This window comes from Notolabrus celidotus, chromosome 3 (genome assembly GCF_009762535.1).
Source record: "Notolabrus celidotus isolate fNotCel1 chromosome 3, fNotCel1.pri, whole genome shotgun sequence".
In the NCBI taxonomy this organism is placed as follows: domain Eukaryota; kingdom Metazoa; phylum Chordata; class Actinopteri; order Labriformes; family Labridae; genus Notolabrus; species Notolabrus celidotus.
This window is the reverse complement of record NC_048274.1, coordinates 21,446,159-21,473,412: the sequence shown is the minus strand read 5'-3', so window position 1 is coordinate 21,473,412 and position 27,254 is coordinate 21,446,159. Positions and strand designations below refer to the sequence as shown.

Genomic DNA, 27,254 nt, shown 5'->3' with positions numbered 1-27,254 from the left:
TTCTTTAGTCAAATGACATCATTAGAGCTTTTTTTTCCATAGCAGACCTCTTTATCAGCCAAGTTAATTCAATATGTCTCACAGGTGGCAGAAAAGAGAGCTGGGAGATGAAGATGGCTGCTTTGACAGGGAGCTAGATGCTCCACCACTAATAGGCTATCAATATTCAATGAAATGAAACCAGGGGTGGAAAAGGAGGAAGGGAAGGGGGCTCAGAGAAAATGCGTTGGCTGTTTTTTCTTTCTTTCTTTCAACCATCACCTTGTGAAACTACTGAGAAAAGACTGATGGACAGAAAACCCTCCAACCACTCAAACAACATATTCAGCTCAATGAACCCTGACCCTCTCCTTGCTTTCTTCCTGCCTTTGTGAAGACCACAACATTTACTTGAAAACTGCGGCTCTTACCTTGGCCGCAAGATGCTAACGTTGCTGCTTAATGAGTTTTAATTGTGGCGATGTTAAAACGTGTGGGCACTGAGCACTTGGGCTGAACCCAAAAGGCATATGTTACACTTGTATGTATGTATAACACGCACTCTTGCACACACTAGTGTCTCTGCAGTGTTAACCACCGAGCCACTTTAGCACCCACGCAGCCCTTGGATGTGAATGAAATGAGTCATATGTGAGGACGCTCGTCACAAACATAGCACACAGGACACATATGTTCTGTGAACACACAAAAGCCTCCTACACGCATTGTGCTCATGGATACAGAACAAGCTCCCGCCATGTCTCTGCACTAACCCATACACACCACAGGCTGGAAAGTGAACCCTCTGCACTCGACTCAGAGATCACCCACATCTCCTGTTGCTCTTTAACCAGCGTGGTAGGTCGCAGGTCTCGGCGGAGTCCTTGATGTGTGCAGAGGAGTGATGATGAGCTTAATGCAGTCTGTCTGTGTCCTGGACGTGACCATCACATTAATATAGCCCTAATACGACGTGCTGTCTGCTGCATGCTAATCACTGACACACTCTTTCTCACGCTTTCTCATGTCGTCTATTGTTGTGAGACAGACGGGTGAAAGAAGACAGACTTCTAATGTAAAGGCTGATTTAATTTAACCTGTCTGCTGTCACAGCACTGCTCGAGGTAGACGGATGTTTCATGCATTTGTAGGTAGTGCATGTGCATTTTAACAGTTTCTTTTTTTTGCATGAGAAATTAGTTTTTATTACACATAAACACTACATCACACTTCACTGTTATTCACCCACTAAACCAAATTAACCTTTATCCAGAAAGATATAATGCTGTCTCTCACTTATCCATATTGTTTACGTACAGTTTATATAGAGTTTACAAAATCCTTCCCCTCACCTACAAATCTCTCCAAGGTCTTGTCCCCACATATTTGATCTCCTCCCTCCTTAGACTCTGAAAGCTCTGAAAGCTGCGATCCTCAGGGATGTATCTGCTCTTCTTTACCTGCACCAAACTCCTGAGATTTGGGGGACCCAGCTTCGAGGGGCTCCAATTACAGAAGCAACAGCCCTTGCATGTCCCCCACTCTCTCCCCTCATTCATTTTCTATCCCTCTCTATCAAGCTGTACCAACCAATCAAGGCCAAGAGTCCAAAAATCAATCTAAATAAATAAATAACCGATCATATATGCTGAAACAGATCGTCTCTGCTAATGATTCTTGTAAAGTTTCTCTTCAAATGCAAGATCTGAGATATGACAGATATTTACGTGGAAAGGAAAACATGTCTACAGATTTTCCTGGTTATAATGTATTTACTTCTTCATCTGTTGTAAATGTAAGATTGCCAGCTTCAGTATTTGTTAAATTAAACACCTGTAAACCTCCCCCAAGCATCATGACCCATGCACATTCATGATGAATGCACTAAATAATTGACAGCAGAGAAAAACTATCTGAGGGAATTTAATTCAAGGACATCAAAAGCACATATTTCACAGGTGGGATCCAGATCTCGGATTTTGCACACTCAAATCTGAACCGTTTACAGTTTTTAAGAATGCAATCTGTTTAAGATATACCCTGCTCTCTTGTGGCTTTTGCATGTATCTTTGAAAAACCTATTACCACCTTGGCTAGCACCATATTTTTCTTCATTTTTTCCCACAAACACTGCCTACGTCAGAATCTTTGTGAAGGGAACGCCACACCCCAAACAGCCAGTTCGTGACCGTATTCATTGCATGTTAGAGGACCCTCACCTCAGCCTGATGGAGGTCTCTACTGATGTCCAGAACACCTTGAATGAAGAGAAAAATCTGGCCTCAACACTTGTAAGGGCCTTGACATTTGCTCCAGTGAAACAAAACCCTCCTACCCCTCACCCCAGTACACACAGGCACATCTCAGGCTGGCTGAATAAACAAGGCCACTTCAAAGCAGCTCAGTGCTCATGCCAGCGGAGCTGAGAGGAGGAGAGGGAGGGACTGCAACACTGGAATGAATCAGGAGAGAGAGAAAGAGGGGTGGAGGGATGTGTAAGCGTGACTGCTATTAATGGCCTAATAATGTATTTGGCTGTTTTGGCTGTTGTGAAAAGGTTGGAGGGGGGCAGAGGGTAGAGGAGAAGGGGTTGACAGCATGTCACGGCTGGTTAAAAGCAAGCTGGGAGAAGAGAGAGAGGCCTTGTTTGTCGGGCTAAATGCTGTAAATAACATCAGAGAGAGCAGCTAAATGGAAATCAATGCAATTACCCTATTAGCATGGGCTTGAACTCACACTGGTGGATGCTAAGTCTCTCTCTCTCTCTGTATCTGTCCATTTCTTGTACATCTGTTGCCCTTTGCATGATGATACACATTTATGACCATATGTCTAACAGAGAAACACTACTGAAATTCCCGGCCTTCTGCATGTTGGGGACTCTGGTGCAGACTTTTCCAGTCTGCATGCTGGTTGGTAGCTGCTAACTGCACTGCAAGCGTAATGATTTTGTTCAGATTTGCATAACCCCCTTAATCACCCCTATTTTAATACCTACCAATTGCAGTGGGAGATTATCTGTTAAGTGGTAAGTCATAATTAGGTAAATAATTGGTTTGGCTATCACAGCCAATGTGCCATCTGTTTGAGGGTATATGTGCGGGTGGGGGTTTGGAGGATGGGTGTGAGGATGAGGATATGTGGGAGAGGGCGGAATGATGGCAAATATCCCGTTTTTTATGGGTTAGGTTTTTATAAAAGTGATACACAAGCTATTAGATCGTTATTAGATCAAAGTTGTCATCGTAGTTCAGCAAACACTGACTTTTCTTGTACATGTCCAGTGGATTTCTTTTATACTCTTGAAGATATCAGAAGATATCAGCGCACACTTTCAAACTCAGTGAAACATTGAAGTCCATGTTTACAACAAGGATTTCTGAATTAAGAGCTGTTTCATGTCTAATTGCTCTGTTTGCTTTCTAAGTCTCGTATTACGTCCTCAGCAGAGTAATTTTCGTGCTTTGTGTTAGAACGTGTTTGCAAGAATTTACAGACAACACAGATAAGTGTGTTTGCGTATATGTAAAAACAGCTCAGACTCCCTCGCTCTGTTCTGTGTACCTGCTCCATCTCTCATGTTTAGTTTTCCTCCACTCTTTACAGAGACATACAGTCACATCTGCTGCTGATTGATGTCTCCATCTGTACTGCTCCAAACTTTCCCTGCTCTCTTTTTTTTTCGGCAAATAACCCAAGTCAGATTCCATGTATGTGTGCTCACGATAAATCTGACTCTTATTTGTATCCTTCCTCCCTCTGCACTCTTTCTCCTCCCTTTATTACTCCCCATTCTGCTGTAAGCAAGACAGTAAAATTGCCATTTTTCTAACCTCCCATTGCATCTCCTCTTTCCTCTAATAGTTGTTTTTCCCCCTCTGCTGCTGTATTTAGGGGACTGAGCAATGGAGCTTCATATGAGAGTGAGGAGGGAACAATTTGATCTAATTAGCAGCTCAGATTGCCCGCAGGGATTCAACTCTTAACTAAACACTGCAGTTAGAGCAGGACCTGCAACCAGGTCAAAGTTTAGAATTAGAAAATGAACACAGTAAACCCAGAGGTGCTAATTCACACACTTGAACAGGTAAGTATTTGTTTTGTGATTGTCTGTGAATGAGGGAATACACATGGGCAAAGCACAAAGAGGGTTAAGGGTGTCTACGTGCTCTAAACATTTACACTGACAGCTAACAATTAGCCACCGCCAGTGTGGCTAATAGAGGAGTGTACATTGTTAATTATGTCACAGCAGAGAGGTGGGAAGGTTGGAATACATTTGAATAATGGGAGGCATGATATAACAGCAGGCTTTTAAATTCCTCTGCCCTTTTGTATGTGTAATGAAGGGTGTCTGTGGATGCGTGTGTCCACTCAGACCTCAGGGCCTGTCTAACATTCATACAGATAAAACACACACGTTTACCATCCCCCCTCCCACACACGCGCGCTAACAGTGAGACCGAGAGAGACGGGGGGGGTATGTCTAAGTAGTGCGCTCGTGCTTGGTTTTCCAGATCAATGATGTGTGGCTGGGTGATCGATGTGAGGGCTTAGCGGAGTGGAGAGAGCTAATGGGCAGGTCAGTGGCTCAGACACATCCTGGCTCCCCCTGCCTATTACCACTACGTCTGTTAATAGGCCTCACCACACTCCCCTGTTGCTCGCACACACTCACCCTCACACAATCTTGGATCATAGGACGGGAACACAGCCAGGCGTGCTCAATTCACAGACCAACTCCCTGTTTTAGCCCATATCTCCTCCACATCTCTCCTTTTTCCCTTCACATGTGTTTCCTTGTTCTCCTCTGAGGCTTTATGTCTGTTTTCACTGGAAGGCCACACGGTGCTGTGTGTGTATGTAATAAAGACAGTGGCAGATAAGCAGCATATTTACAGCAGGGTAAAGTAAATATAAAAGAGATTACTGTGTGACCCTTATCTAATCTCCTTAAAGTTTACTCTAGCACACATGGGCCTGAAAAAAGTCTCCACTTTTCTAATTGGCTGAGGGAGGTTGGAGTGCCTTGTGATTGGTCCTGGGCACAACTGATTAATCTTAAAATGTAGTCATCTGCAGAGCAACCGGTATTGAAATTAAGTTTTATATATTCGTAAAGGCAATCAAAAATGTTTGACAATTGTTTTGCTTGTCACTGAATCAAGAATCTTTTAACCATCTATCCGTTATGTATACCCCCTGTCCTGTTCAGAGTCACAGAAGGGGGTTGAACCAATCCCAGCTATCCTTGGATGAGAGGCTGGGTACTCCCTGGACAGGCTGCCAGTCAATCACAGGGCTGACATGTACAGACAAAATGTTAGTAGCACTCACACCTGAGGGCAATTTAGAATCACAAATAACCTAGCGAGCATGTCTCTGGGCAGGCAGGAGGAAGCTGGAGAGAACTCAGCCGTCCACAGGGAGAACATGCCAACTCCACATTATAAGGCCCCTGATCCATGCATCCCCAAATTAAGAAACAAATAAAAAAAACATTAGCTGTAGCATGGTGCGTATATTGTTCTTGTATTGTAACACTGTGCTACACTGGAATTGTAAGCTATCTGTGCACAGCTCTGTGGTAACACAATGATGACAGTATGTCAGTCAGAAAGGTAAAATATGATTGCAGGGCATCGCTTTTCTTGTCTTTTATCCCCCTGTCTTTCCATCCATCCCACCTGTCACTTTGTAGATTCTTCTCAGTCATCTGTGGGGCATCTGATCTGCATGTTAATTACCTCTCACGCCTTAATTTAATATCTGCCTGTGAAGGATGTGGAACACACACCCTAGAGATATAGCATATACCCTGCAGCTGTCACTCACTCATGCACATGAATATATACTGTGCATAGTACGGTTCCTGGTTTTCTGTTTTTTAATGGTGGTATAAAGGGACGCCACAGTGAGTATGGATATGAGACTCAGAGTGAATGGGGGTGTGTGCAGGATGACCACAAGGGGGGCTGAAGTGTTTTCTAACCCATCCTCCTCCTCCAGAGTGTTTTCCAATGGCAAAGGCTAAAAGCGCTGCCACTCATCGTCCACATAATGGAGTCGAGGCAGGAGTTGAGGGGAGTTTTGTCCTGGAGAGGACTGAACAAGTTATAAGAAGTGAAAGAGACATTCTTTTTAAGATGCCGAGGGGGAGGAAAGTGTGTATGCTTTCACTGTACTGGACAATTCATCCACCAGACCCTCAATGAGCTTACAGGTGTGCACAACATGTGTATGCTAAAACACACATACTATACATCTGATAAAGATTCATAACCTATTGTACATGTAACCCCTCGCTATACTGTCTTTACAATGAGCAGGAGTTGTGAGTTTACAAGGTGTGTGATTCAATCATAGCGTCAAGTATTGGAAGCACTTTTGCTAACATACACACACACTTTCTCTCTCTCTGTCTCTCTTTCTCTCTCTCAGCCATGCAACAAGGCTGTGTCTCCAGTGGCTGATAGATTGTAATGAATGTAACAGCAGTCAGATCCTTCAAAAGCCTCTCAAAAGCTTAAGCCCCTTTATTAAATTAAGCTAACGATGCCTAAGGCCAGGTCTGCTGCTGAGAGAGAGAGAGAAAGAGAGGGAAAGAGATGGGGGCGAGTGAGAGAGAGAGAGGGAGAGAGAGAGAGGTGGTGCAGAGGGAGGTGAAGGCTGCAGAGATAAAGAGGAGGAGGCGGTGTTAAGAACGAGGATGTGAAATGGCAAGTAGTCAAATCAATGAGAGATGGTGGGAATGTGGGGTGTTCAGTGTCAAAAAAGAAGGAGGAAGGCTGGTGGAAGAGGACAGAAGGAGGGGAGGAGGAAGATGCTGAGGCTGCCCATAGGTGGACAGGAGTGCACCTGTGGTTAAGATGTTGAATAGTAATTAAGTTACGGCCCGTTGTGGGAGATTCACAGTGCAAATGTCAGATGTTGAAGCCGGCAAGGATTTTAAAGCTATATTTACAAAATTACCAGGTATCAAATAAATGACGCAGCAAAGCTCAATCTTTGATATCTATGCAGGGCATGGCACAGTAAGCACTGCATTTATGAGCACATGTGTTGATGCATGTCTTTTTAGGCATGTGTACGCCTCCTAAGGCTTGTGTTTTTGTCTTTTTGACACATTCGTGAGTTAATTTAATTTAAAATCTAGTTTTTCTTGTGCCTGTAAAAGACCAAAACATTGTTTTGTCCTCTTAATATTATTGTGATGCCAGAGGTGTGACTGCAATTTCTCGTCACTGCTAATCCCTAATAGCAATGACTAATCACCAGAAATGAATAAGACTAATAGCTCATTAGTGATTAGTGATAAAAAGACCATTAAACATGACTAATTGACTAAGAAATTTTGAGTCAGCTAAGACATGTTAATACCCAAATGTGTGATTATTTGACTAATGGAACAGAAGGGGGCTCTCTGGGTGTCCCAGGGGCAGCATGTGTACAGACAGCAGGCGGATCAAAGGCTGAGGTCTCTCTGCTGCATCGTTAGTCAGGATCCCTCATCTACCTGCTTTCTCTCACTCCCTCACAGGTCAAGTAGAGGTGAGGGATACACTATCACTTGGATGAAAGACAAGACACGCAGGCTTTACCACGCAGTGCCTGAATGCATCCACACACACGTATACTATATCAAGCTGCCTGAAGGGGACTGCTGTGTGCGCTGGTTAGTGTTTCTTCTCTCTGCTCCGCTCCACCTTCTGTCAGCATGGAGAAGTGGGCTGTGGCAGGATACACACACAATACATAATTAGGCTTGTGTTTGATCCAGTGCATCACAGCAATTAGCAGTTTACAGCACAATGTGAAAGGGGCCTCATCCCACTTCTTCCCCAGCCATCACCTGCCTAATCCTTATTTTCATCCTTGGCTTTTTGGAGAACACCCCGTCTTTACTGCTTACAAGAGTGGCTTTGATGCAGTCGCTGGTATCTAATCCACAGTAAAACCATTGATAAGCCAGACAGGAGAGGAGGCTGTCAGCTGAGGCTTCTGCAAGCTTTTGGTGGGTGGCTGTCCCCTTGTGGACATTTAATGGAACTACATCTTCTCTTTATTTACCTACTGTATAATGCATTATTAGCTGCCAGTAAAACAAGCGTGACTTATTCCTTAATATCTATTGGTTATTGCAAATTGTAATCATTACGTTTCTTATTAAATCATATGACTCTTAGGAAATGAATCTTATGCAGAAATAAAAGAGAAATAAGAAAATATTGCACAACAAGGTTAATGTATACACAAGAAAAAAGCTAAAATACTGTAGTGTTAACATATAGTGACTGTCAGAAGATAAGGATTTTTTTTTAAAGTGTGCCTTGTATTTTGTGTTGACAATTTTAAATTCTGCAGAAAACAATTAATACATTAATGCTTTATTATCGTCCGGAAACTTCCTCATCAACCATAAAAGGGCATTTCAGACCATTACATTGCACAGAAAACAAATCCATGAAGAAAATATACCTTTTGTTAACATTTAATGAAACAAACCCCCATAATTACGCAATCATGTCACTGAAAGCATTAATATTAAATATATGCTCGTTCATGTCCTTTAATATGGATGGGTGAATCGGTATTTGTTTTGTCTTCTTTTATTTTGCATAAGATTTGGAAGACTTAAGATAGCGTCTGAATTGTTATATTTTTTAATGAACAGGAAGTGATAGGCTATACTCTATCCTGTTTGGGGACGCACGGGACATTATTTATCTCATTGGGGGGACAATGCGGGGTCAGCCCTGTGGACTGGAGGCGTGACGTCGGGGGGGAGCAGGTGCTTCTACCCCCCGCCCCTTCAGGCTTGTCTGTGTTTCTGTCCGGCCCCCGCCGGAGAGGAAGCCCCACCTCCCGGCTTCCAGCAGCCGGCCGCCTGCCTCTCTCCACCTCTCCCCGGCTCTGCTGCGCTCCGCTCCGTCCCTGTGGCCTCGCTCGGCGTCGGAGCTTCCTGCGTGACAACAAAAGTGCAGAGTCTCTGTTCTCGACGGAGGGATGGACCCTCGCTTTCCCCGCTAACGGAGGGAGAAATTTACTCATTTAGAAGCACTGGATTAGCCCATACTTGTTTGCGGTGAGTGATTGTGTGTAAATTTGTAGTTCTGCTTTTTAAACCCGGAGGTTGTTTGTGTAAACGAGCGAGCATACGGCGAGGGTTTTTTTTTTGTTGAGGAAGTCATTACGATATCGAGGAAACGGATGATCTATCTTTTTTCGAAGGTCGGTGACGAGCCCTTGTGTGGGCTATGCACGCGGTTGTGCGTGCGTGCTTTGTGTGTGTGCGCGTGCTTTTGAGAGAGGGACAAGAAAGACAAGATATGGAGGGTCAGGGCAACAGAAGAGAGAGAGAAAACCCCAGAGAAAGAAAGAGCCGCTCCGGTGCGCGCAGGAGGCGATGAGATGTGATTTTGAAGTATTTAAATGGTGTTAGTTAACGATTTTAAAACAATGCTTTAAAATGAAGATTAGACAAACTGACTGAAAGGGATAGCGGGCGACCCCCACCCCCTTAAATTAACTTCTTTAACATTGTTACCGGCGCGCTGTTGTGATTATTATGTAAAGCACAGCCAGCGGGTTTCTGCCTAAGCCATTTACGCTCACCGTAGGCCCTTTTATATAAAATAGTGTTATTGGCTTTACTTGGGTGGTAATTCGTAGTTTCCAGTCATGCTGACTCCATTTAGAATTATTGAAGAGCGTCTGGTCTGAGCAGCTCCCACAGAGCAGAAAAGTCAGTCTTTGAAAGCAGTATTTTCTCAGTAGAGACGCGCCTGTGACTGCGATAGTGACACATGTTGGCCATTTGGTGCTCTGGGGGTGAAGGATCTGACCCTGTATGTGTGTGTTGTACGCGTGCGCGTGGCAGGTGGACCGTGTTGAATCACTTCCCACGCGCTCCTTCACTTCTCTTGAACTGCAGGCGCGCACAACAGCTGTTTCTGTGGAGAACACACACACACACACACACACACACACACACACACACACACACACACACACACACACAGACACACACACACACACACACACACACACACACACACGCACACACCACCACTCATCACACTCACCTCTCGGGTTTAAAACACGGTCTGCAAACACAGCCGTGAAGCAACAGGCTTCAGTGAACACGGTGCTGCTGCGGGTTGGGTTTATCTGCAGCCAGAAGGAGCATGTTGTGTGTTTTAGCTGCTGCTGATAAGGTTAGCCATAAAGCTTCATGAGCAGCAGGGAATTAGAGCCTCCTGGTTTTTATGGTCAGACTGTCCTGCTGGGGTGCTACACAGCGACTAACTGGTGCTGGAGACAGGTCATTCATTACACAGGCATCTGTCTGCTGTGTTAGAGGTGTGTGTTCTTTTGAGCAATACTGTTGTATACAACTCATTATTTCTTTCTGTCACTTACATGGATTACAACCTGGCTTCTCACACAAAGACCCCAAAATGTCTCACAGCAGAGCCGTAGTCAGAATGACACTTTGAAACATGATGAAAGAGAGGGGCACATCAGATCATTCTGCAGTCATTGCTCATGTCATTGTAAGAGCATATTTCATCCTTCACTGTACCTGAAGAGTCAAAGTTAAGCCTCCCGTAGTTCCAAATAACACACATCTTGAAAGTGATGCTTTATTATGTAGCCTATGTATATAAAATGAACATACATTCATTCTATATATGAATGAATATATATTCTATATTGAAATGATAAACATGTGGTCAGATGTGTATCAGTAAGGTGCAAGGGGTCAAAAGGGGGTGTGAGGATTCTGTGTTCAGTTTAAAGCCTGTGCGCTCAATGAATGAAAACTCTAACATATGGCATATTTGTCCTATGGATGTCAATCATTATGTATATTTTGATGAAAATCTTGATCCAGATTAAGCCGTGGTGGATATATGTGCTATCATACGGTTTCTACTCCCATTAGTGAAGTATCTTCTGCTGTGGCTTTAAAGCATCACCTCGACAGCTGATGACAGCCAATGTCACTGCTGAACTGTTTACTCTTTCATACAGGATAAACTTCACAAAAACACAGTGTCAGCCTGACTGACTGGCTGACTCCAGTAAGCCGACTGTCACTGGTTCATCTCATCACTGATCTTAAATCAATGCTTCTAAACCATTCTGAATCAACAACATGATACTGTACATGAATCAGTAGTTGCTGTCCTGTGTGACTTTTATTCTAGCTGATAAGTCAGAAAGTTAAAGTGATCATATTTTGTGTGTCATGTCGCCTGCTTTTATGTTAGTGTATGAGTCCCCAGTTGTGGTGTCACACATCACTCTTGACGGCTTTTATTTTCTCCGTGAGGCGTTTCTCGGTTTAGGAGGATTGCCGTTTCGCTCTGATTTTGACTCACGATGGCATAGATGTTAACTCAAACTAAAACTGCAAAGAAGGCATGTTGAAGTAGCATCAAAGCAGGTGAAATTTTTGGTCTTCACGTGTAACGTTTGGCTCTGTCTGTGTGCTCATATTGACGTGGGACAACTTCCGACACGACCTGAATTAACTGGTATTGATAGTTGAATCTGCTGACTCTGAAAACTGAGTCCACTGCTTGCAGTGTGTTTAAGTTGGAGCACAAGTTCACTGCCATTGTTGGTAGCCCACCCTTTGTCAATTGTCCAGCAGAGTTAACCTAATAACAAGTAATTGTTGTGCTTAAGAAATTAAAGTGTCTGCCTGCTCTCTTTGCCATGCTCACAGTGTCTCTATTTCACCAGACACCCTTGTATAGAATATTGCTGTTTGTTGGTATCCCTCTAAAGGACGATGTGGTGACGTCTGTGCTTACTTTGAAGTACTCCTATGCAGTTTCGTTAACTCCTCCACCTGGCAGACATCCACTTCCCCTGGCACAGTTCAACAGAATTAACAGCCACTAAAGTGAGGAGTTTTCCAAAATGCTTTGGCACTTACTACATTTTAATTTGTCTTAAATGATTGACCCTGCAATCATTTGGACTCAGAACCATTGAAGCGAAAATATGTATACAGATATGTCCAGGAGCTGTTTTTTTTAGTCCCTCATTAAAACATTGAATCTCTTGAAGGATTTTTTTTTCAGTCTTATTTACAGGAAAACAAATTAAGATACTGGAAAAAACTTAACCTCCTTGGCAGATGTCATAATAAGTGAGTTAGCTTCAGCTGGATTTATCCTTCTGTCTGATGGTTCCACACATGATAAGACTGTTGTAAGATTACTTATGCAAATCTCACTCTGAGGAGCAGAATTTTTTCCCGCTTGTGATCTGCTATTTCGAAGTCACCTAACCCTTCCATACCGTGATAGCGGTGCCTATGCTAGGTTGGCATGTGTTCAGGTGTCGTTGTGCTGTTTGTCATGCAGCGGTAGCCTGCAGTGCTGCGAGTGTCTGGGGGCTAGACAGCAGCTGTGTGGAGCAGAGTGTTGGTGACAGTTTGTCTGTGGCAACAGCACCTGGCTCTGTTTAGAGAGTGATTAGGAGAGTCCCAAGCAGCTCCCCATACTGTTTACACAAGGAGCCTGGAGTTAAAGGTGACCCACTTTGCATTTCCTTATCAACAGCCCCCATTGATAGTCTGAATGGCTCAGACTGTAGGAAGGCCTTTGCATGGGATTTCACAGTTCTCTATTAGAGAGAATGGGATGTGTTTGACTGGGCGAGGCTTTGATTTGACTAGCATTACAACAATGTCCTGAGGTGGTATGAAAATGTGGGTGCACACACCGCTGTCTTTGTGTGTGAGGGCAGGGTTGCTGTGTGGTCTGCCCATGTGATGGAAGAGAAACACTGTAGGATGTTTAGCAAATAAAGGTTTCCCTCGATCAACATGTCTCCAGTTCTCCTACCACCGCTGTCTTTCCATCACAGTCGGCTTCTCTCTATCTTGATCTTTTTTCTCTGTTTTCCAAGCCCGAAATCTCTTGGTATTTCTACAAGATTTTGCTTTGGTGGTGGTGTTGGTGGTGGTGGGTAATGTTAGACGGATTTTCCCTTTGGGACTGAGTGAATAAGTGTGAGTGATAGAGCGTGTGTCTAAGCATCTCCTGCTGGGTGTACAAACAGGTAGTAAAGATAAGCTGTAAATGTGATGACCAGTGAAGACAGCTGAACAAACACGTTGTAAAGTGTTTATCTGAAAGGAAGACAGATGGAAAGAAATGGCTAGATGGAAAGAAATCTCAAGATGTGAGGAATTACTAAAACTTCCTTGTATTCTGTTTTCATGTGTTAGCTGTGTGTCTCAAAGATAAAACTACTCATCACTTTCGCTCTGTTGTGTTTACTTTGTGCGTGAGAGCAAGCCTAACCTGCTCTGTAAGCTTGGCCAGTGTACAGACGCATATCCCCGTGTCACCCAGCGTTGCTGTTAAACAGCACTTAATTTGTCACCACCAGGTATTGTGCTGTGCATGTGAGGGGGTAGTGAGGGTGCTACATGCTTTCAAAGATGTTACAGGGTGTGGTGCTCATTTGCTCGTCATATTGCCTGGCACGCACTCTAACACGAGAGAGATATTACTTTACTGCTTGGCATGAACTAGTTGTACATGTATTAAAACTCTACGCCACACTGGTCTCCTTTAGTAGCTAGAGCTGTATGCTGACAGCACGATTAGTGGGTCTCCAACTGAAGCTACAGTAAAACTGTACCATTCATAAACACAGTGACAGCTTTCATCTACGTTTACTCGGTTACATGAAACGGGTATGTTTTTGCAAATTCACTGTAGATATACAAACATGTCACTCTAATCCAACGTCGTATCTTCCTTTATAACGTTACGTGTGCATGTGTATGGGTGTGGCCAGCAGATGTTAAACAGGTGCCTTGTCACCTGATTCTCCCCATCACTCTTCAGGAACAGGATAATTAACTTGCCACTAATCCTCCTGCATGATACACAAATAGAAGAGAGTAGGCGTTTGCTTTGAAGCTTTGATGATTGTTCTGCACAAAGTTTTCATGAAGTGGTGAGAGGAGATCTACTTTAATCTGTGTGTTCATGGTTTCCTCTCTAAAGCAGGAAGAAAGCCATGGACCTGGAGAGGATCTTGATTAGAGATTATATGGAAACATTCAAACACAAAAACGACAACAGATGTAATGGCCAGCGAGCAAGCTCGCTGGTTAGTTAGCTGGTAGGCTCCTACGCTAGCTAGGTTGTAGTTATGTGTGTGAAGGAGAGGTTTATAAAAATGTAATTAAGTGTTTAATTAAACCTGACACTCTTATACCCCTCAGTGTGGGACATGACATGAACATTAAGCTGATCTCTTCACCTTAACTAACAGAGAACATTTTAGTACAAACTTTCTTCATTTTATTTGCCTCAAGTGATTTTACCTGATGAGCAAAGAATTATCATAAACTTGTGAGTGAAGCTTTTATATTGTTTATTTGTTATTTTGTTTTACCTTTGTGGCATTACAGTGCATATTTTAGTATAAAAACAGTGAGGGTGAGAATTGCTGGGTAATTCATAATTTGATACTGTGTGATACAATATCTGATATGATACAGTATAATAGGATGCAGTACCCAATCAATGATGAAGAAAATGCCACCATATAGAGCTCCTGTGATAATTGATAACTTAATGTATATATAATATATACATATGAGGATATATTCCTGTGCTGACACACAGATCAAAATAGAAGTCCTTCCAGTATAACTTCTTAAAAACAAAACAGTCATTGTTAGGTTTAGTACTACCATAGAGCAGGTGTTCCAAAACTTTTCAGCCCATGACCCCCAAAATATAGGTGCCAAAGACTTGTGACCCCCACTGTTCCTCAAAGTGGCTTAATTTAGCTGGTCTGCAGAAAATTAGCATACCTGTATGAGCATGTGGCTGTGTTTCCTGTACTGCTACTGACGCTTTTGATAATTAACTGTTCACTAACCCTAAACTTAGGAGTCATCTTGCAAAAAGAAAGGGAGAAAACTCATTACTTAATCTATTTTAAAGGTTGTATTTCAAAGTTAGCTACTATTTTTGTGGATATTTTTACTATCATGGGTAAAATGTACTATTTTTAGATAACTTACCAAAAAAAAACATTCTGGAAGACATCTCAATTTTCAAGACACATCCCCAATTGGTGTCTTGCGACCCCCCCTGGGTGTCCCAACCCACACTTTGGGAACCCCTGCCATAGAACAAGGTGTGCAAATCACATATCTGATTTCTTAAACATCTTAAACATCATTCCATTCTATTGTTCTATATTCCAGTCTATTGGGCTCTATTCTTTCGGGCTCTATTCAGTTATGTTCTATTCTCAGCTCCCCAGTCTTACCACACTGTTATCACTACAATTTCTCTGTACTGACCAAACTCAAGCATTGTGCGTATGTGCCTGAACAGTGTCTCACAATGCAGGTCAGTGGAGATAAGTAGTCATACTTCTCTGTCTGTGTGGCTGTAGATCTCATGCTTCAGACCCTCTGTTCTGAACTTCATTGGACACATGCTGCTTCCATATGCGTCGTGATTTCATGTAGACAGCAGCAGCACCAAGCACAGTGCTCAACAGTGGAGTCATTACCAGCAACCTTCTCACAATGTTAACTTTGTTTGAAAGCTCAATCTGCAGCTTTAATTGAATTATCAGAGAGGAACTGGAAAGAAAACATTTTCATTCTCAGACTCACAAAAAAAAAAAAGAAGCCAGTCTTGCTACATTCACCAGACCTTCTAGATATCTTAAGATTATGTGTGTGTTTGTGTTGCTGATGTTTGCTTCTGTCGTTGTTATACCCGCAGGGCCTGATAAGCATTGGCCAAACAAACACAACACAGGCAACATGAGAGCAGAAGATAAGCGAGTCATGCACACACTCATACTGACCATACTTGACTATTGCCCTCACCAAATAGTGCTTCTTTCATTCAGCATTTTTTGGTCGTACAGTGAGCGTGTCTGTGTGTGTTCGTCTTGCCTCTGTGCTTTCTGCAGTCACCCTCTCACAGGATAACCCAGCATTGTGCTAAAGGCTACTCTACAACAAAGGGCCTTTTCTATTGCTATCACATCATCATCTCTCTCTTTTCCCTCCGACTGTGTCTGCTTCTATCTCTCTTCAACATGTCTGCCTGTTTGCCTCTCTCTCTCTCTCTCTCTCTCTCTCTCTCTCTCTCTCTCTCTCTCTCTCTCTCTGTCTCTCTCTCTCTCTCTCTCTCTCTCTCTCCCTCTATTAGATATCTGCTATATCAGCTGACTGTCATATTGTGTGTGTCTGTTTGTTAACATGACTCCTTGTGTATGAGAGCAAGGTCAGATATGAGCCTGGAGATGTGCAGCGGGTTTTTGCGGCCGAGTGTTTCTTAATCAGCTCGTGGACAGAGCTGCATGCCTGTGTCGTCTGAGGCCACAGTTGTCGCGTTAAACGTGCTTTCTTGCAAGTCCAAGTCACCAGCGAGACTTGTTCTTCTTCTCTTTTTTCTCGCTGGTATTGACATTTGTAAAGGGTAGTCATTTTTAGCACTGTGGTGTTTTTCTATTAATTTCACATCTTCCACATGTTGTTTCTTCTCTCAGTTTCACATCGACCATATGTGCTTCCTCTCTGCCCTGCTGCTGACAACATGTACTGTAACTCAGTGCATTGATAGAGTAAATACACAGACATATGCCACAATAAAGCTAACGTTTATCTTTCACATGTTGGATAAAAAGGAAGTCTGATTACATGATCTTTATAAAGTTGACGGTGATTCTGCTGATCAGGATTAGAATTTTTACATGAAAACTGCATCTTCTTTGGCAGGACTATCAAAAAAGCACTATCTCTCTCTCAGTTCATCTGGTGGTAATGATTTAAAGTAGGCCATTTGAAAACGGTTGTCTTTCAAACTCATTTTTGCCATCAAAAGAAGAATGTTAAATCTGATACGGAATGATCATCCAAAAAGTTGCAAGTTATCTCTCTCCTACTCAGTGTGAGCTTATTCCCTGACTCGTCATTTTGAATACTTTAAGTTGAAGTCATGTGGACTTCATATGATAACTGTGTAATCATGAAGACTTCTGCTTTTCTAAGAATGTGTCCTACAATTGTCAGCTGAGCACATTCATTGTGGGCCTGTGTCTGGAGGGTCGCACACATTCCACTGGTCTGGCTGACAACCAAACACCTATGCCTTAAAGTGGTTGTAACCCTGCTTCAAATGTAAGATCGTCCAGATAGAATAAGATCCATCAGGAAATAATGTGGTTGGACAGGACCATGAAAAATGTTGAACACTGACACTTTAAGATGAGAGTCTTCTCTTCAAATAAATGCTGGAATTGAAAAATGAAGGACTCTGCAGGTCTTGTCTCTGTGTCCATTAGAGACCCTGGCTTTAGGCGTTTTTCGACCACAGGAACTTTACCCCGGAACTAGGGACTTTACCCCTGAACTACATGCGTTTCAACCGGAGGAACCAGGGTCTAAATTTAGTTCAGGGGTAGATAATCTCCCCCCGGAAAAGCCCCTGCTTGGCGGGTAATACTTTTCAATGGTCCTGGAACTTCTGGTTGAATGTAACAGTGTTTGTGGAGTTTACACAGTTGTTGAAACACAGAGGGAGTTCCTGGGAATGCATACTAGCTTAGTTTTTAATTAAGATTTCAAAATATTATTTAATATAATTTTTTTTCTCCATATGTCACTGGCCGGATTTGCACAATCTACTCGGGACTTCAGCCCGCGGTCGAAACGAAGACAACAATGGGGGCACAGGAACCTTTAATTTCAGGGAAGGTAGTTCTGGGGACAAAAAGACCCTGGAACTCTTGGTCGAAATGCACCTTTTGTGGCCACTCATCAACATGTGTGGTGACCATGGCGACGACAGCTTGCCTCCAGCTCACCTAGGGGGAAGAGGTCTACCAATCAGACCACACAGCATACACACATTCAGAAACACACACACACACACATGCAAGAGCAGCGACATACACCAATTATACCAATTACAAGATTACTACAGGGCAACTCTGCAACCAGACCCTGCTATGGAAAGCCAAGTGGGTTCTGCGTATACTGTATGTGTGTGTATGTGTGTGCAAGTGTGTGTATGTGTGTGTAAGTGTGTGTATGTGGGTCTAAGCTTGTGTGGTGGAGCCGCTTGGGAGTCAGGGCCCATGCAGAGCACTTGGAGTGCTAATTAGCCAACCACAGCCCAGCAGAGTACATCACAGGGAGAGAGAGAGAGAAAGAGAGAATGGAGGGGCGAGTGAGGTTGAACAGAGGATGAAGTGAGGAGTGTGTGTGTGGGGGGAGCCAGCAAAAACAGTACTCATCTCCAGAGGAGGGGAGGAAGAGAAAAGAAGGGAGAAAGTTGAAAGATGTTACATGCAAACACTGAGAGCTATACAGGGAAGAACAATACAGTTTATTCAGGAGTGTATGGCAGGTAGGCTGTGTGTGTGTGTGTGTGTGTGTGTGTGTGTGTGTGTGTGTGTGTGTGTGTGTGTGTGTGTGTGTGTGTGTGTGTGTGTGTGTGTGTGTGTGTGTGTGTGTGTGTGCGTGTGTGTGCATGTGCGTGTGCGTGTGTAGACATCATGCTAGCCTCATGGCAGCTCTTTGTTTATGTGCTGGTTTTAATTGTGTTTCACGTTCAGTATGGTGGAAACCGGAGATGAAATTTGTTAGCAGATACTCTACCATCTATTATATGATTCATTTTTCAACTTGTCAGAAAGTTTTAGATGATGCTAATCAAGTTTTCAAAGTTACATCTGGTAAACTGCATCTATTGCCAAAACTACAGGTGAAAACCCAAAGACCAGTTTCCATAATGGAAAAGTCCATGTAAAAAGCTGCAACTACTCTGTAGTGGATGTTTATCCTTGAAAACATTGAGAACAAATGTAATGATTATCAGAATAGTTGATGATTTGTTTTCTGGAGATCAGCTGATGGATTTATTGTGGTCTATGAAGTCTCAGACAGTTGTGAAAATGCATCATGATTTGGGAGCGCTCAAGGTGTTATCTTTCTTTCATCTATTGCCACATTCAACTTTTTAAAACAGTTTGAAATCTTTAGACTTGATTTTAAAAAAGGACACTCAGCAGCAAATTCTTTGACGAATCGAATTCCATCAAAGTCGCTGGAACCAGCAAATGATTGACATTGTGCCTTAAAAATCCCAGACACGATGATGGATTATTGAAATATTCGGTGGTCAGTTTTTCCTTCAATAGATACAATCTGTGAATCCAGAGTTCATGTGTGATCTGCAGCTTCTGCCATATTTGCACATCAAGCTTTTCCTGTCTCTCTTTAGCAGGTGAGGTTGGTTAAAAGGCAGGGTTGACAGGACCTGGTGGTAGTGATGATGATGATGATGATGATGATGATGATGATGATGATGATGATGATGATGATGATGATGAGTCAGTCTTACAGCTGAATAAGGGCTGAAGCTGGCCCCTCTCATCAGGGGAGCAGAAGGGCTGTGTCCCCTTCAGTGAAAGGCTACAGAGGGCACAGCCACACAGACAGCAGCTTGACTCCTGGGGCACAGACCACAAAGAGCCAGAGACACACACACACACACACACACTCACACACTCACTCACACACACACGCACACAAGAATCCTGTGTGTGTGTGTGTGTGTGTGTGTGTGTGTGTGTGTGTGTGTGTGTGTGTGTGTGTGTGTGTGTGTGTGTGTGTGTGTGTGTGTGTGTGTGTGTGTGTGTGTGTGTGTGTGTCTATATGTGTGTGCTCACACTCTCTATCCAGTGTTGTGAAGCGTAACCAGACTGTTCTGTCATACACCCACGCTGGTGTCTCTGAGAACACAGCCACACACTCCCCAAATGATACGCACACACATACACACACACACACACACACCCACACACACACACACACACACACACACACACACACACACACACACACACAACCCCAGCAACCCCTACCACAGCCGCTGTGTAATTAACAGACAGAGGAAATGGCGCTGTCGGGGTGGGTGAGTCGGATGCAGGGAGGAGGAGGAGAGGAGAGAAAATCATCTCAGCTCGTGCCTACCCTCAAGACACAATCTGTTTTGTGTGTGTGTGCGTGTAGGTGTGCGTGTGTTTTGCAGAATAAAAGAGAGGAAGGTGAAGAGAGGGAGAGAGATGCCGGCTGGTCTTTTGAAATCTCTGTGTTTTTGTTGCAAGCGGCTGGCAGGCGGACCGGGAAGGGGGGGTTGTACAGAAGAAGAGGAGTAGGAGGTGAGCGATGAATAATAAGGTGTGTGTGCACACATGCACACTCACATACACAACAGTATCATTTAAAGCCACGCCAGGTAAGAGACAGGAAGACTGCTCTCTTTGCTCTATGCACAGAGGTGTTTGTGTGATTGTGTGTTGATGTGTATGCAAGTGTGTGCATGTGTGTTGAAGACAGTGACAGGGAGCCAGGTCAGGAGGAGATGTACTCTGTTCTCTGCTGTAGCTCCATAATGGAGGCCTTCTGTATAATGACAGCTCAGAGACAGGCAATACTCCCTGTCTCTCTCCTACAGCTCTTTGATTGATCTCTTGCTCTCTCTCTCTCTCTCTTCTTCTCTCTCTGTCTCTTTTACCCTGTCCTCTTTTCCCCTCTTCCTTTGTCTCCCTCTCCTCCTCCTCTCTTCCTCTCTTCTCTCTTCTCTCTCTGTCTTTCTTCAGTGAAATTGTTGCCTTTGATTCTGCGGCTCTGCAGCCACAGCGCTCCTGTTTCAGAGTTCCTCTGATATCAGGGTTTTCTCTTTGGTAGGAAGTAAAAGAGATGGCATGCAAGTGTTCAGGCGTGCACATGCAGGTGTGCGTGCATGTGCAAACACACACACTGACACACACGTACACATCCGTTCTACAGTGCCTTAGGGTAGATTGCTCTGACATCTCATCTCAGAAGTCAAACAAACCTGAAACTACCAGAGCAGGTTTATCCTGCTGTGCTCCTGGATACTGTCTGTACGAGTATGTGCATACACAGTTTTATACGTGTTGTTAAGTGAGGGATCATGACATACGTCTGTTTGTTTAGTTTATGTTGAAGCCCGCCCTGCATTCATTTGTATGAGCAAATATGGTTACTTTAGGTTGGACTTGTGCTCCCTCCATTGACCCACATTTTCTTCTTTTGCTTTGTTTTGTTGGAGTCCTGCTTTGAGATCATCCCATGCACGAACACACATTACATTCCTAGCTACTGCTTATGTGGGTACAGTACATGAGTGTTACATATAAATGTTATATCACCTATAGAGTTGATTTATCAGCTGTAAAGTTGTGTTTCCTGTTGTCACTCACTGAGTTATACTGAGTCACATTTTTTCAAGCTCTCTTAACATGGAAGCACTTAACAGTGTGTCTGTGGTAGAGGTTGTTATAACCATATTACATCCTGTTTTGCTCGGTTGCTTTCATCCACATCGCTGTCTCACTGGTAATTTAGGCACTCTCTTATTTTCATTCCTGTCTGTAGTCTGAAGATTCCTTTGTAAAAAAAACCATCGTACATATTCTCCTCCATCCTTTTCATCCCTCTGTCAGCACATCTGAAGCTAGCTGGCCAGCCAGTCAGCCATTATTGATGACATGTAGTCATCAAGCTGACTCTAAATCCCTCCTGTTTGAGAGGCAGAGGTACTTAAAGTCATTTCAACAGAGTCAATAGTTCAAGCTTGTATTCCTTGTTTTCTCATTGAGTGATGCTTTCATTTTGAATACCTGTGCTGTGATAACACCAGCAACTGTGATCCAAGCAATGAGGGGGTTTCCACCTAACTATGGCAAGAGAGCTCTAAAAAAAAGGTGTTACTTATGTTGCTGCTGGTCTGCAGTAAACACACCTGCTACAGTTCTCTCTGAACAGATCTCATTTCAAATCCCTTCTCATGAAAGCTGATGAGGGAGAGCTCAGAAACATGTCCATATCCAACTCTTTTCAGTTATCCACTTTTATAAGAAAATTGAGCTGAATTTCCTGTAGCGGCTTCACAATAAAAGCCCTCCAGTAGCTGTTAAGATGATTTGATGTGAAGCAGCAGTAAATGTTTGTTTTGTATTGGCAAATACAGCTCTGATAGAAAAGCAAAGAAAACATTATCAGAAACCAGCGAGGGTGCTATTTGTCAGAGAGAAGGAAGAGCGGGAATGTAGGAGTCGAACAAAACCCCAAACCACAGAGACTACGTTTCAAAAGAGTTACAAAAGTATTCAAAGCTGAGCGCAGTTAGACTTTTAGAAACAAGGCTTCAGTCGTCTGTCTAACCACACATGTAGAGCCAACTAGTTTACGATGATGACATCTTTAATGCTCGTCAGAGGGACAGACAGGCTGCTTTGACGTGGTGTATGTGTGCTATATGGAGCCAATAGAAAGGAGGCATCTGCTGCACACAAGGGTAGTCGATTGTAGGATAGCCCCTCTCCATGCTGTGTTGAACTTGGCATGGCCAGGTTGGTGTCTGGATCAGATAGATGAACCAGCAGCACAGCCCTGCTAGTTTTAACGAGCTGATAGGCAAATCCCTTCCTGGTTAAAGATTAACCACTCACCAGAGCTGCCACTGCATTATCTCCCCTCTGACCGGAGCATACAGGAGCCAGGAGGATTTACTTTATATGCCTGTGTGTGCGTGCGTGTGTGTGCGCGTGAGTGCGTGCATGAGTGTGTGTGTGAAAAAGTAATCTGCATTCCAACCAGCAAAAGGGTGGAACTCTGTATGTGTGTGTGTGTGTGTGTGTGTGTGTGTGTGTGTGTCAGTGTGTCAGTGTTTGTTTGACTATGGGAGTTAGTGATCGGCTTTACTCCCAGCAGGGTGTTAAAACTGTGTGTTTACTGTATGCCATTTAGCAGTCAATCTGCTTTGTGTGTGTGTGTGTGTGTGTGTGTTTGAGTGAGTGTGTGAGTGTGTGTGTGTGTGTGTGTGTGTGTGTGTATGGGCGGGATCATGTTTGTGTGTGGTTTTGTTGTAATCTACATTCCTTTTTTTCTGTGGGGGCTTTGTTTTGTTTCCCCTGAGGGTGTAACGGCATTTAAAGGGTTAATTGCGAGAGGAAGCTCGGTGTGTAACAGACTCCTTTAACCCTTACGTACTCTTAAAAAAAAAGAAATGTTTTGGCTTTTGCCCCAGTGCCAAAAGATCTAATTTATTTATATCTGCTAAGACCTCTAGGCATTAAGGCTCTAAACCCTGCCAGTGGATGTGGCCTTTGTCCTCTGAATAATCCACAGCAATATCATTCAAAATCTCTTCCTCCTCTGTGGATCGCTGGATTAAAGAGCTGAGACATATGCTGTTTCATTCACAGAGGACTCCCTTTGGATTCACTGGAAGAGGATGCCATCTGCTGGAAGTTTTGGAGAATGAAGGAGTCAAACGAGCGCCGAACAAACTGAGCAGCGTGCTTTTTAACTGAGTGATGTGAAGAGGCAGAGGCAGGCTCACTTATCTGGAAATTCTGTTAGACGTTACTCATATGGGGTTGCTTATCATCATATGTATCAAGACTTACTCTGAAACTAGAGCTTTGACTCTGCTTGTGTGGGGTTTTTTTGTGGTTTAGAGAGGAAATGTGGATGCTGAGAAGAGAAGCTCTCTCTTTTTAGACCATTAACACCCACATTACCTTAATACTATCATCCACTTCCACTTAATCCTATTGTGCAGGTTTAATTCTTCTGTACCTTGAAGTGTTTGACAATGCTGTTCTTTAGAGCTAAATAGAAATATACCAGTCCTCATTTTCCTTCTATCGCAGCTCTCAGCTGTAAGGTTTTCACTTCTTTCTTGTAAAGCTGCACTTTTCTTTGAGTAGCTGTTTGAAATATGTTGCTTTTTAAGAAAATTAGAAAATGAATCATTGACAAAATTGAGGGGAAGAGAGATGAGGGATGACATGCAACAAAGCAAGACTCCAACCAAGGATGTTTGAGTCTGGCTTGAACAAGCATCATTTTTGTAAAAGCTACGTCAGCCCCTGCACACCCTTATAGTTCCTATACCCTGCCATAATAATGTCTAATACTGTGTCAGCGTCATACAAGCAAACACAATCTTTTCTAAATCCAGCAGGGAGATCTTCATGACTTTAAACAGCAATAAAGACAGAGCAGAGTTTAGTGGCTCTCTGTCCTCTCAGGGGAGACAGACCATGGCCTGAGCGACAGAAAGAAGCTTTGTCAAGAGGTGGCCTTTGGCACAATACCGGCCACCCTGCAGCTTTACCCCCAAAGATAATCTCTCTCCCTGTCATCACCCTCGCTGGCTCGCTGTTCTGAGAAAAAAGCAGCAAGTGACGGAAGGAGGAAATGACTAAAGAAACGACTCATTCACACCCATGCAATGACAGCAGGATGGACAGAGGGGAAGTCAGACCCACGCTTTATACTCTCTTCCTGAGTCCGCCACCCCCGACCACTATTACACAGTAGTCTCCTCCACCCTGATAACAACCCTGAGTAATCGTAGCCTGTGAGTCCAAGTGCATGCGTGTGCACGTGTGTAAGGGTTCGGTTGCACGTACATGTTTTGAATTGACTTCTTTGGGGGCGTGGAACTGTACTTTGAGGAATGGATGTCATTATTTTTTAACTTTCCTTTTTGACTTTCCTTTTTTTAGTATTGACTTTTTTAATTTTACAATTATGCTAATGAAGCTGAGTGAAATTAATTATGGCACATTTTCAAACACAAAAGCCTTCCTCTCACGCTGTAGAGCTTGACACAGGCCAGGACATGTCCTCTCTCTCTCTTTCTTTCTCTCTTTCGTTTTGCGTCTCTGTCTCAAGATGGGAAGGGCGCCTCACATATCTGACCTGCCCCCTCCTCATCCATCTATATACATACACACTGCCTGTCGCTCCCCAGCAATGGGGTCAGATGTGGTGACCAACTGAGCCCCCCCCCCCCCCTTCCTCCTCCCTCTCTTCCTTCTCCTCCTGAGCTCTTCTCCTCCTCTCCTCTCCCCTCCCCCTCCCTCAGCTCGCCTTGGCAGGGCATGCATGCCTGTGTCTGTTATCTACAAATGGCTGAGGAATTATAGGTTGAGAGGGGAGGAAGAGGAGGAGGAGGAGGAGGAGGAGGAGGAGGAGGAGAGAGGGAGAGTGTAAGAGGGGAGGGAGGGAGGGGGTGGGATGGGGGGCTGAGGTCATGTGACATCGCAGCAGCTGCTAGGTTAAGAATTTCTGTTTTCTCACTTAGAGAGAGAGAGAGAGAGAGAGAGACAGAGAGAGAGAGAGAGAAAGGGGAGCGAGAGATAGGCAGCCAGCGTGTGTGGTGTGTTGCTTTGTTAGATAAGCTCTAAACGGTCTTTGTGAGCAGCAGCAAGAGAGAGAGACAGGAAGGCAGGGAGGAAGGGAGAGAGAGTGAGAGGGTTGACGGAAGGGCGAGAGAAGACAGACAGAAAGCGAGAGAGAGAAAGAGAGAGAGGGGAGCAGGAAGATGGTGTGTGTTCTGTTGGTGGCTGCCGGTGTGTGCGGGGCTGGGCTCGACATGAAGATGCAGCCATGGGGGATCCAGGCGGCTCCACTCCTTTGTGCAGTAAGGAGCTTCGGCCACGCTTTTAATCTATGGGGGGATGTGGGGGGGTCATGAACCAGAGCCAGATCTCCGGATATATGCCTCAGTGTGTATTTGTCAAGCTGTGTGCTTGTCTTTCACTCTGTTACTTGCATGTGTGTGTGTCTGCTCTGTGGTTTATGCGTGTGGTTGATACAGGCTGTGAATCTAGTGTCCTCTTTCTCTAAAGTAAGCTGCAGAAAGTTCCTCCTGTATATCTTCTCTGACTTACTCTGACTTTCTCTAAACAATGAGAGAGGAGAAGTACGCTAGTTGGTCAAAGTCACGTTACTTGAGCTGGGAATCAGTGTGTGTTTTTTTGTGTTTGCCACTCTGAATGGTGCTGTGTGTGTTGTTCAGACTGTACTCACTGTTGATTCCATTATTAATTGTGTGCTGGGTTCATTCGGAGTGCACTGGGTAACTGGGAGGTTACAGGCAGGACAACTCGAGAGGTGTTGGGAATGTTATTCACTCTCTCATGCCTGACTTGTCACTGTGTGTGTCCACTCAGACACACACACACTCACAGATGCACGCTCACATTAAAGCAGAGGGTGCTGTGCCTGTGCTCTCCTCTCAGGAGGGAATATGATCTTTTTATAGCTCACTCAGCCTCTGGGGTGAACCCAGATATAGCTCCTACTTATCTAATTATACTATTGATATACTGAAAGTAAGAAGGTTTTATTTTGGTGGGTATGTCTTTGTCCTGGAAGTCATTGTGTTTTCTGGAAGTTTACTCTCTGGATTTCTTTTTAAGAATGAGGGTGTGCATATTTCAATGTAACAGTTAATACCTCTGCTGCGCACAAGCTACACTAGTCTCAATTTACTCTCTGTCTTGTAAGTCTAAACTTAATGTGTAGTGTGTGTAATGTAAGTGTGTGTATCTGTGTGTTTGTTGCACGAGAATGTCGGGCTATCACAGGCTACTCTGGTATTAAGGGTTTCCACAGACTGAGGGGCTGTCAACAGGGTGTCACCTTTCCACACACACTCACACACACACACACACACACACACACACACACACACACACACACACACACACACACACACACACACACACACACACACACACACACACAAACAGGAAGGAAAGGGACAGCCATCTCAACTCCTCGCCCTCAAAACTCTACCAGCGACCGCAGACAAACAAATCTTGAGCTGTACAGAGATATATGACCAGAATTATTCAGTCAATCAATCATCATATATTTTGATAATAAATTGATTATTTTTGAAAATTTTCCAGCAAAACTGTAAAAGAATGTCTGGTTCCTGCTTCTTAAATGTAAAGATTACCATAGTTTGTTATTAATCATTTGTGTCTGTTTGTTTTGAAGATTTCGCTTTGTTTTTGAAACCTTTTCATGTCTTATAGACGAAGTGATGAAGTGCCAAAGTAGCCTGCAGATTGAGTGATTATAAAAATATGATTTATTCTAGAAATGGGAATAAAATAACAACACCTCTTCCCGCTATTGCTGCTGGAAACAGTTTCCAGTAGCATTAGTTTTCCTTAAAAATTCTGATTTTCAAAGCCTAAACCTGCACTGTAGGTTTCTGTATCCTCAACTTTGGAATTCACAAAGACGCATTAAAAACTAGCTGGATCAAGCTCAGTATGATCTGGATAATTTTTGTCAGAAATACTTCTTTAAATGAGCCATTTGTTCATTTGTTACAACACGGAGGCCACCG

General features: G+C 43.6%; 1 protein-coding gene across 3 annotated transcripts in view; it reads left to right on the top strand.

Annotated features, from left to right (window-relative positions):
• gse1 (Gse1 coiled-coil protein) overlaps positions 1 to 27,254 on the top strand; it is a 206,324-nt gene that overhangs the window by 149,408 nt on the left and 29,662 nt on the right. Inside the window, exon 1 of one of the 3 annotated variants that reach the window (XM_034679729.1) lies at positions 8,773 to 9,064. The exons of 1 other annotated variant lie outside the window; for it this stretch is intronic. Coding sequence is in view for 1 of the 2 variants with exons in the window: in XM_034679728.1 (XP_034535619.1) it covers positions 25,496 to 25,529 (34 nt within the window). In the remaining variant the exon portion in view is untranslated. Of the gene's footprint in view, positions 1 to 8,772; positions 9,065 to 25,411; positions 25,530 to 27,254 lie in introns of those variants that run through there. One more of the 3 variants, XM_034679728.1, reaches the window with a different exon arrangement.